The sequence below is a fragment of the Chiroxiphia lanceolata genome, chromosome 8 (genome assembly GCF_009829145.1).
Source record: "Chiroxiphia lanceolata isolate bChiLan1 chromosome 8, bChiLan1.pri, whole genome shotgun sequence".
NCBI classification, from domain to species: domain Eukaryota; kingdom Metazoa; phylum Chordata; class Aves; order Passeriformes; family Pipridae; genus Chiroxiphia; species Chiroxiphia lanceolata.
Window position 1 is genome coordinate 21971047 of NC_045644.1, and position 14659 is coordinate 21985705.

General features: G+C 40.3%; 1 protein-coding gene and 1 long non-coding RNA gene across 2 annotated transcripts in view; one reads left to right on the top strand and one right to left on the bottom strand.

Annotated features, from left to right (window-relative positions):
* LOC116790607 overlaps positions 1-2935 on the bottom strand; it is a 47485-nt gene extending 44550 nt beyond the window's left edge. Inside the window, exon 1 of the long non-coding RNA XR_004358424.1 lies at positions 2816-2935. This is a non-coding gene — a long non-coding RNA (uncharacterized LOC116790607). The remainder of the gene's footprint in view (positions 1-2815) is intronic.
* A 1299-nt stretch (positions 2936-4234) lies between these two features.
* Positions 4235-13241, top strand: PLAU (plasminogen activator, urokinase). The gene is given in 15 exon segments (XM_032695719.1): positions 4235-4298; positions 5805-5902; positions 6998-7052; positions 7222-7260; positions 7263-7325; positions 7865-7908; positions 7910-8031; positions 8367-8452; positions 8566-8661; positions 8664-8754; positions 9351-9505; positions 10422-10532; positions 10535-10561; positions 11123-11271; positions 12124-13241. Coding segments are annotated over 14 exon segments (1284 nt in total). The 5' UTR covers positions 4235-4298; positions 5805-5851; the 3' UTR covers positions 12319-13241.
* Positions 13242-14659: the final 1418 nt, after the last annotated feature.

The window sequence follows — 14659 nt, forward strand, 5'->3', positions numbered from 1 at the left end:
ACTAGTCAAAGGACTAATTGTGATGTTACTTATACTTGATACAAACCAGAACAACCACCAGACTTAAGGCAATGTAAAGCCTCAGGCGTACCTGAGCTCAGACTCTGCGAGTGCCATGTACAGTGCCCCTGCACTGTACCCATTGCTTTTAGTAGGACCTTGCACAAGTGCCTGCTCACAGATCTCAGATTTAGGGTAGATTTCCAAGAATGGTTGCAATTTTAAGCATGTGAAAATTCCTATTAGGCTCATGAACGTCTGTGACTGAGAAAATCAATATGGAATATCAGGGCACCACAGTAAGGGATACTTTTCCTTATAGAACAGCCCTTCTGTAGCAGTTCTTGTTACTAATATTTATAGGTGTTATTTAACTCTCTGTGAGTTCTAGTCTTTTGGGGTTTACTGATGGACCACCAGAGTCAATGTGTGGTGGATGGTATTTCTATTTAGTTTAATATTTTATCATCAGCTGTGAAAATGAACATTGTACTAATAATGCCTTCACCCTAGCAACTTCTGCAGAACAATGCAAACCTCACAATCTCTTTCAGTGCACCACCATATGATAAAACCCCTGTATTTCTTTAAGAGGGTCAGTGTCATCATCCAGTTGGAATGGAATGTTTTCTTTTTAAATTTGCTAGGTCAGGCAGGCCGATTAGTCTGAAACATTCAAGTTACTTCAGCTATAAATTAAAAGAATCAGCATTATTTTTATTGGGAACTGAAAACTGAAACAAAGAATCACAGTAACCCAAGAACTGCCTGACTGTGGATCTGATCCTACTTGCTCTGCAGGGTTGGACCCACTGCATCTGACCTCTGTTTAGGAGAAGTGCTATATGACTGCAGAGGGTTCACCAGGCTGGAATCACATGAGCAGCTCATTATAGATGTATACATTTTCTTTACTCTGTGCTATAATCCAGGTGCAGAAAAGAGAAATACATAAAAACCCTATTGTTAACAGCCCTGACTACATAATACACTTGAGATTTTGTGAGTAATGTTTTCTCGTTTAGATGCTGTGCTCCTACTGAGGCATGTAAAGTGTCTTCTACAAGGTCACCTGTACCACTTCCTGGACCACCTCTTTCTTCACAAGTCTTTTTCCTTCCTTCTTGCCTACACCTCTGGCAATTCTGGTAGAGACCAAGGTGATGAAACCACAGACACATATAAGGAAAAGGAAATAAACACTGGGAAGCACAAAGTGGCTTTCAAATACAAAACTTGTTCATGAGTCTGTACAAGAGTTTCTCGCTTGAGACCCATGGCTAGTCATTAATCATATCTACTGGGCAAATAAGTTCCACTGAGATTCTTGCACTAGACATTTCATTTTATTCACTGTTCTTCAAAGAACACTTTGATTTTGCGTTATAAACACCAGATTTTCCTCTGTCCTGTCACAATCCTATTCTGGAGAGATAACATGGTTTGTAACAGGGCCCTTCTAAACCCTTGAGACAGCAGTAGTGAACAAATGCTGACCCTGAAGCTACCAAAAGTCCCTTGGTAGCGAACCAGTCCTGTTTCATCCCTTCCACTCCTTGGGTCTGAGTACTTCCTATCTATGCAGGTAGGTCCAGCTTTGAGGTCAGATGGCGGACATGGCAGGAATGCCAGCTACAGATTTTCCAAAGTCTCTGCCTTAAGACAGGGCATGTAACAAGGGTCCAAGGGTTTCTTTCACCCAAACCCTCACTTTAGATCTTGTGCTAGCCATCAGGCAGCTCAGTGAACTCAAGAACTGGAAGTCATCTAATGCATTTCTGCTTCCTTAAGTCACTTAATGCTCATAGAGATCATGCAGTCTTGTTTGCTGTGAGATTACTTGGAATACCAAAACAAACTCATTTGCTGCCAGCTTGGATATCTCTCTACTAAACCACAGTTTCAGTTCAGTCATTCAGCTATAATTCATTCACCTATCCAGGTGCAAATATTCAGAGCAAAGGAATTCGATGGCACTAACTGCACTGCAAACATGAGAGAATTTCTGATCAGTAACTGTCACCAGTCTGATTGAAACAAAGTGACACCACAGCCCAAGTCACTTCTCCTGTGGCCTTCTAGATATATTTAAGTAATAGAGTATTTCAGTAAAACTTAAGTACATGACAAATGGTAGAAAAAGGGAGTTTGAACCCTGCTGTACCTTGTGTCAGAGTGAAAACAGCAAAAGGTTTTGGCTGTTGGTCCTGGGAAACAAGTATGAACCTTCAGGTTTTAGGGGGAAAATGAGGAACAGGAGATACCTACACAGCTTGGTCAAGGTTCAGTGAGAAGATACTGCTCATAATTCTACAGCGCTTCCCAGGGAACAACAAATGTGAAAGAGGAAAGCTGGTTGCTCTAGAGTTGACTTTTCTTCCAGAAGGAGAGTTTGAGGAAAGCATCAAGGCCTAGCACCTCTTCCTTGGGAGTAAGGACGAGAAAGGAGAGGTGCTGTCCAGGCCTGGGGAGCCCTCTTCTTCCTGCATCTTGTCCCTTCTCTGCTTTTCCTGCTGAATCAAACCATGACCCATTTCTTCATTTATTATGTGTAAGGTTCGTGCACTCAAATTAACTGAGTAAAGGTTACAGACCATTGTTAAAATCTGGATTATTCCTCCCTCTCTGGAATTGATTCCCCAGGATAAGTTTACTCGAGACCACTCTTCTGAGTGAAGAGTGCCATGGGGATTCTACCTTCATATTTTCTGCCCTGTTTCTTAGAGGATTTAATTGCTTGTGATGTTGATATATTAAGCCACCACAGAATGAGAGAAGAATTACTCTCCTGAAATTCAGAAAGGTTATTCCTTACCTGTGTTCACTTTTGGACTTCCAGCTTCAACTGTTTCTCTTAACTCAGTTCCTGCCATTCAGTGAAGTGAACCCAGCGTGCTTTCAGCAAACATGAGCTCTGTTCTGATGTGAGCCTGAAGATCTGAACAGAAAGGAATAGAGAATATAAGCAGACAGTACCCAGATAAGGCACGGTTATACCCCAACCTGACACAAATAGAAGGCAGGGGGGGAAGAAGAAAGGCTGAGCCATCCTCATACCAGTCATTACATGTCAAACATAGAAAGGGGTGGTCATCCCTAAGCCCTGAATTGTCCGTTATGAAATCATTTTCTTGAGGGAAGTTCAGTCAACTCCCGGTCTGACCTGACCTGTGAAGAAACTGCACTTCATCAGCTACAAAGCCTATGGAGACCTACCTCAGCTTAGTCACCTGAACTACCTGAAGGTAAACTCCATGCATAGACCCACAAATATTATGTACGGGTTTGCTGTTATTCACTGCATTGCTATAACATTGCAGTATAATGTGAAAAATCACATTTGACCAGGCCAGGAAAGACTATCCCTTCTTAGATAGACATCTGCTAGTTGTATCTCCATCCTCATCTTATGAAAATGAACATGCTTTGAATACTTCTTTGGAAGACAGAAATCATAAGAAAACCATGACCAGTTTCTCACGAGCAGCAGATCGCTACGGGCAAGAGAGCTGTAAGTAACTTTGGAGAACATTAGTTTAGCACCTGCTGTGAGCCCCGTGTCCTAATAGATTGCAGCTGGCATGACGAATGCTCCCTATTCGCCCCATTGTTCTGCGTTTTCTGCTGAGACAGCTCTCTGAAAACACACCCAGTGCTTCAAGCACGCATTCTGGCCCAATACTCCCTCCCAGTGGCTGTGTTTAACACCACACCTGAAAGAATGTCGTCCTCTATTAATTAATAAATCACTTGTGCTTCTCTCATTATGGGGTAGCACCATATGAATAAATCACCACATTTGCTTGTATCTCTAGGCCATCCTTATTGACATTCTATGTTTATCACTAATGTATATACATAAACGTTATCATTCTATGTCAATGTCTCCGGGCGTGTTTTCTCGTGTTTCTCATAGCTCTCACATTTCTCTTTGGTTTTATAAATGCCTCTAAGGCATTGCTGGCTGCCGCGGGGAAGCCAAGGAGCTCCTTCCAGAAATCTTGCTCTGAACAATACTGGCCCTCCCTGACCGTACCCCCTTCCCCCGAAACTGAAAAGTAGTATTAAAAATTTCCCCCTTGAGTCACTCCAGCAGTTTTTGTCTGCAGAGAGGTAAGGGCCGCGGCGTCGGCTCACTCCCGGGAGATGGGGCGGTGCGGACCCGCCCCAGAGCGGCCGCAGCGGGGGCGGGCCCGGCCCGGCCCTTTATAGAGCCCGCTCGCTGCGCTCCGGCAGCCGCTGCTGCAGCTCCACCGCGGGCATCCATCGGCACCGCCGCTCCCCGGGCTCCGCCGCCGGTAAGTGCCACGCTTTTAAAAACCCGGTTGTCATCTAAGGGCAGAAGTGCCGGGTCTAAGTCGAACAGAATGAAGCTGCTCTTTAATTAAATTACATAAAATAATAATAACCTGATGTGATGCCGTATTGCAGCAGCGGGGAAGGTCAGTTCTACGTGCTGCAGTATGTCAGAATTTTGACGAGGAATCAGCAGTACTGCTATTTGTGATGTGCAGGTTGGGCCTGAGAAACTGATTATGGTGACAAATGATAAGTTACTTGCTGCCTAAAATGCTAAAAATATTATCTTAAGTATGTTTAGGGGAAAATATATCTGCTGAAATCACATCTGAATCTGAAAAGCATGCACAGCCAAGTACCTGAGGCATGATTTAGCTTCTTGCATTATGAAACCTGCTTACAAGCAAAGGGGTGTGCCTCCATTAGCACTTTGATTTTCATGTCTTATTTCCAAATGAATCCAGCGAGCTGTATTCCCCATGTTTTTGGTTCACACCACAGAGCGTGTGAACTTTAGTGTGTGCCCTAATGACTTTAGAGTACTTCCACTCCCATTTCTCCCCAGAAAAAACCAAACTGGAAGGTACAATCAATTAGCAGGCACTCAGTCTGTAGGACCAAATCGAATTAGTCCAATAAGAAACCTCTGAAGCAGTACAGTGTGGAGCAAGTCTTCAGCACCAGCTTAGTTCTGTACATCTTCTTCTATTGCAGTGCTTGCCAATGTAATATAACTAAGATTCCCCTGGAATCTTTTAAAGTTTCATGGTATTCTAGAACTGAGGATGCTTTTAAAAAAATCATTCCATACTTGCATTGCAATTCAAAAAAGAGAAAAAAGATATATTGCTATTTGACTGTACTCCCCATTGTTGTTACAAGGTATTATTTACCGGTCTCTCTTGGTAAGATTGCTATACGTGCTTGGCTACAAGAGCCAGCTGCGTATAAGAAATCAAGACAGAATGTGTTGTAAGCCTCTAATACTGTCAATAAGCGAGGTAACATCACAAGCAGACTTTCAGGAGTTTGCAGTGGTGAGAGGCACTCAGTGAGGTGGCCAGGCTTATGTATCGACAAGATGCAGTAGGTACTACAGAGTACTGAAAAAAGGAGCTTTCCCATTTATTCCCTGAAGTTAGATGTGTCAGTGGTTTTGTTGTAAGGTAGTAATGATCAATTAATACATACAAACAGCTGGACAGCAGCTAAATAAATCTGCCAACTTCCAACTTTAGTCCACACTGTAAAAACTGAGTATGGATTTTTCCAATTTCCCTTTCCCTGCTTCATTAATCAGTTGTATTGCTGAGTGTACAAGAAAAAAAGCTTCAAACGATAGTCTCTAATTTAATATTGGAGATAACAAGCAGATTCCACAGCAAGTTAATGCTTAAGTCTTCATTGTGTTGTGACTTATTATGAAACCAACTGAGAACAACAGAAGCAAGAAAGCTGACACTGCAAGCTATAGCATGACAAGAAGTTTCCTCTTTTATTTTCAGATTCAAATAATACAGATAGAAGAGGCAAAAAGTGAGAAGTTAACAACATGAAGTTACTCATCGTTCTCATAGTAACCCTTGTCACGGGACTAGATTCTGTAAGTTTTATTAATGGTGGGTTGGTTTGCTTGGAACCACTTCTGGGTTTCATTACACTTTCTGCTTTGGACACTGTAGCAGGCTTTTGCCTTGAATTCTATTTTACTGCCTTTGCATGCACATATATACCTGCTGTGCATATATCTCAAAGAAACCTGTTTTGAGTTCTTTGGTTTTCTCCCGATTCTGTTCCACCTTAAGAACATTCATATAGCATTCAGATAGTGAAGACATTCAATAATCAAGTAATCTGGCTTTTCTATTTTTCCTCTTAAAGCAATTTAGATATGGACACCAAGCACCAAGATCTTGTTGGTCTTTTCTGGAGGTGGATATTGGGCCTTAGCTAATTTTCCCTTCCCCCTACTTGAAAGTGTGATGCTAAAAAAGGAATAGTAGATACTAATTTGAGTATTTTTGACTATCAACTTTGTATGACAGTTGGTGCCTATCAGCAAAGCTATTGACCAACATTATGGAACTATATTGTTATCATTACTTGTTTTAGCTCAAGCAAGCCCACTTGACCTCTGGAAGAAATATAGTAAAAGCCTAATCTTATTTAATTTCATGGAGAGAGAAATATCCAGACTGCAAAGCAGAGGCAGAGCCTTGAAGGACAGAGCAAGAATCTATTGTTGTATAAATCTACTGTCTTTTATTCTATGGCCCAAATGTGAAGCACCAAGGTCATTAAAATGACAGAGGCAGCTGGTGAATGTTGTAGCTTTGCTGCAGTGCTTGGTGGAGGGGGAGAAGCTTCCTCCCCTGTTTTAGGGACACTGACCATTAAATACATAAATATTTGCAATGTTTCCTTGATGCAGTGGACCAACTTGGAGGGGCTTTTCTGAGGGTTTTTCCTGCATGATGTGGGATTTTTTTTTTCCTTCCCTATTCTGCTTTGCTCAAGGTACAGTTCCGCTCTTCATTCATATCCAGATTCTGCAAAGCAGCTTCAGCTGGTAACTACATGCAAAAAACCTAAACTGTTGAAGCTATGCAGTAGGGAACAGAGCTTGGGCCCCATAAAAGGTAATCACACCACATAAAATAAACTGCTTCCTTAAAAGCCTTTCTTTCTTTTCCCTTAGGGTTATAGCTGGAAGTACTACAACATGCTATACAAACGCAGATCAGATCACAAGGGTAAGTATCTGCTTGTTCTACTGGAACCTAAAAACTTATTATCCGCAATTATATCCTCATACAAGAAGGAGGGCTCTTAATGACACTTAAACACCTAAACTAGTTTGCGACTACAGTTCACCTCATTATTCAAATTTTGTCTATAATTAGCAATGTTTTTTACTTACAGAATGCTCTTGTTTGAATGGAGGAACTTGCATTACCTATTACCTTTCAGTGGAATTAGTCGTTGCATATGCCCAGAAGGATACACTGGGATTCACTGCGAACTAGGTAGAGTATCTATCTTCCTTAATACCAGCTAAATTGACTGAAAAGCTCTAAAAGATAGTCAAATAATTAAAAAGAAATGCCAAGTGAAAGTGTTACCCATAAATGGGGCTGGATAGTCTTTAGCACTTCACGCTAACAGAATAAGTGGAGGAGAGACAACTAAATGTTGGTGCAACATTTAGTCAGGATCTCCTGTTTTTTGTCTGCCTCTTCAATAAGGTTGCTTACCTCAACCTTTCTTTTTAGTTTGTGGTGAAAAAAGTGAACTTGTTTGTGAGTCTTCAGAGCAGAATCGATTGTATTGTGAAATTCACTGAAACTATTAAAGAATTAATATCCACGCTTTAAAATGTGAGATACTTGATGCTCAAATTCACACAGGACAAATGTAATAAAAAGATACGTAATCGTCTAGATTTGCATCATCTGTTTTTGGCTGTATTGCAAGAACTTTTTCCTCATTAAAAGGCTTTATCCATGCCTGTCACAGAACAGTTATAAACAAGAACATGCTGCTAATAAAATATTTCTTTTCTCAGACACTGATAGCATATGCTATACTCAAAATGGGGAGGACTACAGAGGGAATGGCAACAGAAGATGAATGTCCTGCCATGGAACTCGCCTCACTATTCAGGAGGGGTCTTTACAATGCTTACTTGGAGAATGCTTTGCAGCTTGGACTGGGCAAACACAGCTACTGCAGGTATGAAAAGCATCACTCTCACTGGGATGACCTCTATTGTCACAGCCCTAGAGGTGCTCAGTGAGGAATAGGTTTAAAAAAAAAAAAAAAATTACAGAGATGATTTTTGACTAAAAATATTTAGAATGTGACTCTCTGAAGTGTCTGTAGAGTTCTTCACTGAAGCTGATTGTACTGCAAAATTTACAGTATATAAGAGTAATAGTCAGTTGAGAAATTATTTTCTCTGGCGTATCTTGTGACAAAACATTTGGTTTTTTCAGAACACTTCATATCAAGATATTATCACTTTTAAAAAACTGTTTTATGAAAAGAACACTTTCTTTGTCTCTTAGAAACCCAAATGGGAGGAACCAGCCCTGGTGTTACACCAAAAAGGGACGTGCCATTAAAGAAATATCCTGTAACATAAAGAAATGTGGTAAGTAACATCAGTTTCAAGACACCTGTGGTTTTTTTTATTTTTTTATTTTTAATAGCACAAGGTTGATGTTTACTTGTACGAACATCTGAACAAAATTGGTCCTTTCACAGGGCCTTCATGTGGTCAAAGAAGCATGAGCAAGAACTTCAAGATTGTTGGTGGAAGGCAGACAGAGGTTGAGTCTCAGCCTTGGATCGCTGGTATCTTCCAAACATAAGGGGCACGGAGCACTTCTGGTGTGGTGGCAGCCTCATCGACCCCTGCTGGGTGCTGACGGCAGCACACTGCTTTCACACTCCGTAAGTTTACAGTCCCGTGTGCTGCTCACTGAGCAACCCTTCAAAATGTAACACAGTAAGAATGTTCTGCTGATTGAACAAAACAAGAAGAGCGGCCAGAAATATTAAGCCTCTGGGAGCCCACATCCAGCAGAATGAGCTAGCAAGATGTGAACTGTTTGGTGGATGATGCCATTTAAACAACTTGGCCTGTACTGGAGCCAGGGTTTCATTTTTACCTTAGCTGTTCCCAAAACTCAGTAATTGTACTGATGGTTATGAGCTGTATGAACAATACATCTACGGGTATTTTTTGTTGGTTTTCCTGTGGAAAGCTGATCCTTTTGGCATCCTTTGGAGGATTCTTAATGCTAACACCTTGCACTAGTAGCAACTAGATAGGTGTGCATTTCAAAATGCCTGAACACCTAAATTGAGCTCTTCAAATGGAAAATCAGAATGCTTCCCTTTAGAGTATTGGATAAACTTTCAAAGCTAACTAAACTTTGTTTTTTCTTAACATCAAAATAAACATGAAACAAAAGTGGGAGTGGATCTGAACTGTTGACCTCACTTTCAGAAATCAGTACTCTTTAGCAATCTCTTTACTCTCTCAGGTCAAGAAGACAGCCAAACAAATCTGTCTACAGAGTCTACCTTGGAAAGTCCATGTTGAATGCTACTGATGATAAGGAACAAGTATTCATGGTTGATGACATCATCTCTCATCCTGATTTTACAGATGACACAGGTGGCAATGAGAATGATATCGGTAAGTGTCATCTTAATATGAGCCTTTAAAACTTTGAGCATAGATGAAGGCTATGTAATTGTGGCTTACATCTTCTAAAAGAAGTAGAACCAGAGATGAGGTGAAAGGGAACAGGAACTAGGCATTTCTAGATGAAGGAAACAGGAATAGCCTGGAAACTAGGCCTGTGCACAGGTTTTTCCACTAGCATAAATTTGGCTTGTGGCACATATCAGATGTATTACCTGGCAGACAGTCAACTATAAGCCTGTCTTATCCCTGGACCTGTGCAAGACATGGCTTTTCCATAAGCACTGTTGGCAGCATTTAATTTCTATCATCTTCTTCTGTGTCTACAGAGATCCTACTGTGCACAGAAAATGACAAAAAAAAATGCATGCATGGTAGATTCCATCATGTAGTATGGGAATGCCATATCAGGCACCACATGAGCTGAAGGTTATCCTGAATTAATCCTGACTTTTATAAGTCTCTGGATTTCACAAGCCTATTCCTAGAGCAACAAAGTCAGAGATGGGTTTTTTGCAACTTGCAAAGAACAGACTTGCTACTCTGCACTTGATGCTTAGAACTCTACCACCCCTTCCAGGTTCCTCCTGCTGCTGCTAAAGTAGCAGTCAGGAAGTTGAGGTTTTAAAACATTAAAGATACGCTTGCAGAAGTCTCTCTTCTCTGAGCTGTCAGCCCCCATCCTTCCAGGAAGGAAGTTCAAGTTGGAACACTTGCCAGTTTTAGTGCTGGGAATTTAATTTTGTTAGCAAATAATCACTGTCATTCCAAAAGTAAAGAGGGGAACTATATGGAACCAAAATTTAAATATATTGCAACTATTCCAAATACTCTTATTGTTGGAGAACTTGAGGGGGAAAAACTTGCTTTACAGGTCTAACTGTATCTTCTCTGACTTGTTTCATAGCTTTGATAAGGATAAGAACAACCTCTGGACAGTGTGCAGTGGAATCCAAATATGTCAGAACAGTCTGCCTGCCAGAGAGGAACCTTTACTTACAAGACAATACCCCTTGTGAATAGCTGGCTATGGAAAACAAGATTTTTGTAAGTGAATGACTTTCCTTTCCAAAGTTGTACTTCCACAGTGTGGGAACTTGATGTTTTTCACACCATGATCTGTGAAGTATTAAAAAAAGTTTCTATTCTATGTACTTCATATGCATCTCTCAAAGATGGTTTTTGCTGGCATCTTCTCTAGTTGTCCATGGCATTTTCTTCTCTGATGCTTTTCACACTTATCAACCATACAGAGTAAGCCACAATCTTTTCCTTCCTGATGTGGTGAAGGATAGAAAAAAAAATTACAGCCGTGTGAGAGTATTAGCAAAGGATTGCATTTGTGCAGAATATCCTTCAAAAACCATCAAACTTTCTCTCTAAAAAGGAACATTTATATTTGTTCTTCTCTCTGAAACTTAATATCTTAACAGTAAAAGCAAACTAATACTGCATAAGCTGGAAATAAGAACCTCAATGCAGAACTGGAATGCTTACGCTAATTTCAAGCGCTAAAAGTGTGTTATAGGGGGTTTTTCCGTTTTTGTGGGTTTTTTGGAGGTTTTTGTCTTGGATGGTGAAAATAGTGAAATATTCTTTTGTTTGCAGATGACATCTTCTATGCTCAAAGACTGATGTCAGCCACTGTGAACTTAATATCACAGAGAAAATGCAAATCTGAATACTATGACAATATCAGAGTTACTGACAACATGGTCTGTGCTGGAGATCCCACATGGCAGACTGATGCATGCAAGGTAAAACTGGTTTATCTTCTAAAGAATTCCAAATGCATGTATGGTTCAGTTGATGTCTTGTAATTTTACTAGTTACAAGAGTCTCTCTTTATGTAGCAGGAATTCCGTATATCCAGTCATGTCGATCTGTAGTGTGGCCAAATATATGGAGTAAGGTTGTAACCTAGAGTTAGTGTTGCCCCCTTCCACACTTTCCTTTGGAAGTGCAAGAAGTACAGTATTTTAGTAATTTTTTTCCTCAAGACCTTATTTACCTTATTTACAATGTATTCAAGTAAAGGCTGATAGATAGGCACCAGAGGAATACAGCAACTGTTCTAATCTCAGCTTGCACTTTAACTATAGCTTTGCAAGAGGAAAGAGGTAAATTACAGGGGGACAATGATCTCCCCCAGGTTCCTCAAAACTAGATTTACTTCCCTGCACCCTCACGGGCAGAGTGGCCAGAGGAGTCACTAAAAAGAACAAGTGTCCTCAACTGTACCTCCAAAGTACCTTATGGATGGGGAGACAGTTGATTCTGTGAAGAATTGGGCATGCTGGTTCTGACCTTAGATCATCAGCCTAATATCTGTGACTGTAAACTTAGGATGAAGGGTTGTTTGCAAGGTAACTATTCTCTCTGTATCCTGGTATGGGGAACAGACAACTCCTTACCTATGAGGACTGTTCAAGTCACAACAGATGCCAGAACTTCTGTCCCATCTAATCAATGTTCTCAAAGATCAAAGTTTTAGGCCTGAGGGTATTTACTACCATATTTAACTCTAGAAAAGCAATAACCACATTCTCTCTGTTTATAAAGGCTCCATCTGCAGAAAATGGCCTAATATGTTCTCTTTCTGTTGTCAGGGAGATTCCGGTGGCCCCATGGTCTGTGAACACAATGGCAGGATGATGGTTTATGGGATTGTCAGCTGGGGAGATGGCTGTGCAAAGAAAAACAAGCCTGGTGTTTACACCAGAGTAACCTCGATACTTAACTGGATTGACTCCAATATGAATGGGGTGCTTGCCAAGAGTAATTTTCTTCCTGAACCAAAGTGACCTTTTTTCTACAGCTGGAGTGAAATGAACAAGATTCAGCCTGTACTGACACCAGGACAGTAAAGACCTGAATGTCATAAGAGGCTTTCATTTTAAATGCTTGTGTGGTCTGCCACTCACATCAGTGTTCCTGAGGCATGAGGCAGAGAGATGGTTGATATATTATCTTGCTACTCTGAATTACCTGAAAACCACTCAGTGGGAAGCTAAAATATTTAACATTTAAATGAGTATTCCCATGCACGATACTATGCATAACAAGTTATCTGTCCACTTCATTTATGAGCCAGCATTTGGTCTGGAAATATTGGTACAGTTTTAACTTCAGTATTCATTTTGTACATGACCTGAGACTAAAATCTCTCCTTGTTATAATGAATAATACTAAGACTCAAGTGCTACAAACCTAACCAGTTAAGACCAGTATTGAGAGAGTGATCAGACTTTGCATCAAAAAGTGGAAAAAAAAAATGTAGTAGCTGTGTCAGTATTACAAAGTCTTAATGTATTCCACTTCAGAACTGTGCTGTAAGAAGGCGTATTGGAAAGTTGCTGGACTTCTAGGTCACATCTGTAGGTGTCTGGGTGCCTTGGAACATAAGGCTATGTAACCTCTACATGTACATATGTAATGAGGAAAAGGCTTAAGGACTTGGCACTCATTGAATGCTGCAGGTGACAAAAGTGAGAAATTTATTTCCATTGATTTAACTGATATTATATGGAAATTAGTCCCTCTCCCCCAACTTATTCTTGGTTTTATTTTTAAACTTGTCTTTGTTTTATAGATCTGAATTGTTTTATAGATTTGCATTATTTGTATGAGGGCTGGAACCTCACACTTTATTTAATTATTTTTACTGTGTTTAACTTATTGTTTGTATTATGGATTGTACAATTTTATTAAAAAAACCTTGTTCTTATGTGTCTGTTCTTCCTCTGTTGAAAGGAGAAGGGTATGACTCAGAACTGCCATTATTACTTTATTACTAAAGTTCCTTGGTAAAACATAAGTGTTCAAGCTTATTGATTATAAACTATTTGATACACATAAGATAAATTGTCTTTCCAAAAAGCACAGGGGTATTAGTGAGAAGCATGCTATGTCTTTTAGTTTACTGTAGTCTGGGTATGTGAATCTTGCACACTGGTGAGGGAATGATAGGAATAAGAATCCTAATGAAGTCTTGTCCTTGAGACTCAAGACTGGAGCAGGTCCCATCTCCCCTATTTCCAGCTCTGTTGTTGTTAAGGTCCATACCCTTTCTATAAGGTAGGGGTGATGGTACTTCTGTTTTCCCACTAATGCCTGGGTCTGAGTTGTCAGGGGAGTTGACAGCCATGTGAATGTACTGTGACTAGGCCCTGCCACCCCAGTCTTGGGCAGGGACACCAAGCACCACTGAAACCCAAATGATTACTGACAGTGTGGGGATTGTGAATTGTTGGGCAATACAACTTCTGGTTGTGTTCTACCAACAGTAATGTGTTAGCAGAGGTAACCACTGTGTGTGGTAGAGTTAGTTGCACAGGTGTGCTGCTGTGCACTGCTGATCAAAGTCTGTGCAAGGAGTTAGTTAAAATTGCATTGTTTCTAGGCAATGAGTTGGAGATGTCCTGTGAGAGACTGCAAGAAGAGAAGGAAGGCACCTCTTCACTGCTTCTCTAGACAAGCAAATAGCAGACAGCCTGACCAGAGCTGGCAGAGAATGTTTCAGGCACAAAGTGAGCATGATAATAAAGTTTAGACAAAAATACACTATGTTTTAAGCATGTCTTTTAGCATGCTACAACTTTCTCACCTCAGTATTCCATTTAAAACAGTTATCAAAGTACTAAAATCAACAAATCTCCAACAAGTGGAGAATAGAAATATCCTCAGGGTAATTGCACGTGATTTTCATTGCAATGAGCAGCATAGTTGCCATTGACTTCTCTAGGCTTTTTCGTATGTATACAGTCATACAATTCAATTTCAACTTATTCCCATCATTATGAATATAAGTAAGAATGAAAAAGGAGTAATAAACAAAACTTGTATTTATGTCTCTTTAAAATCTAGGAAGCTCTGGAGAAAGTATGAATAAGACAGAACCTTGAAAGCAGAGGACATTTTGATGCTGTTTGGGTGCGCAATATTATTTGTTCTTTAATTTATGTTGGATAACCTGCCCCAACAAAAACTAGTCTTTAAACACACAGTATACATATATCTCTGCCCTGGCTGCTATATATAACTTTATATACTCTCTTTCAATGTTCCCTGCATGACTTTGGCCCCAGAGTTACAATATCATCTGGTTGCTAATTATCAGACCCTGGGAAAATGAAGAGCAGAAAG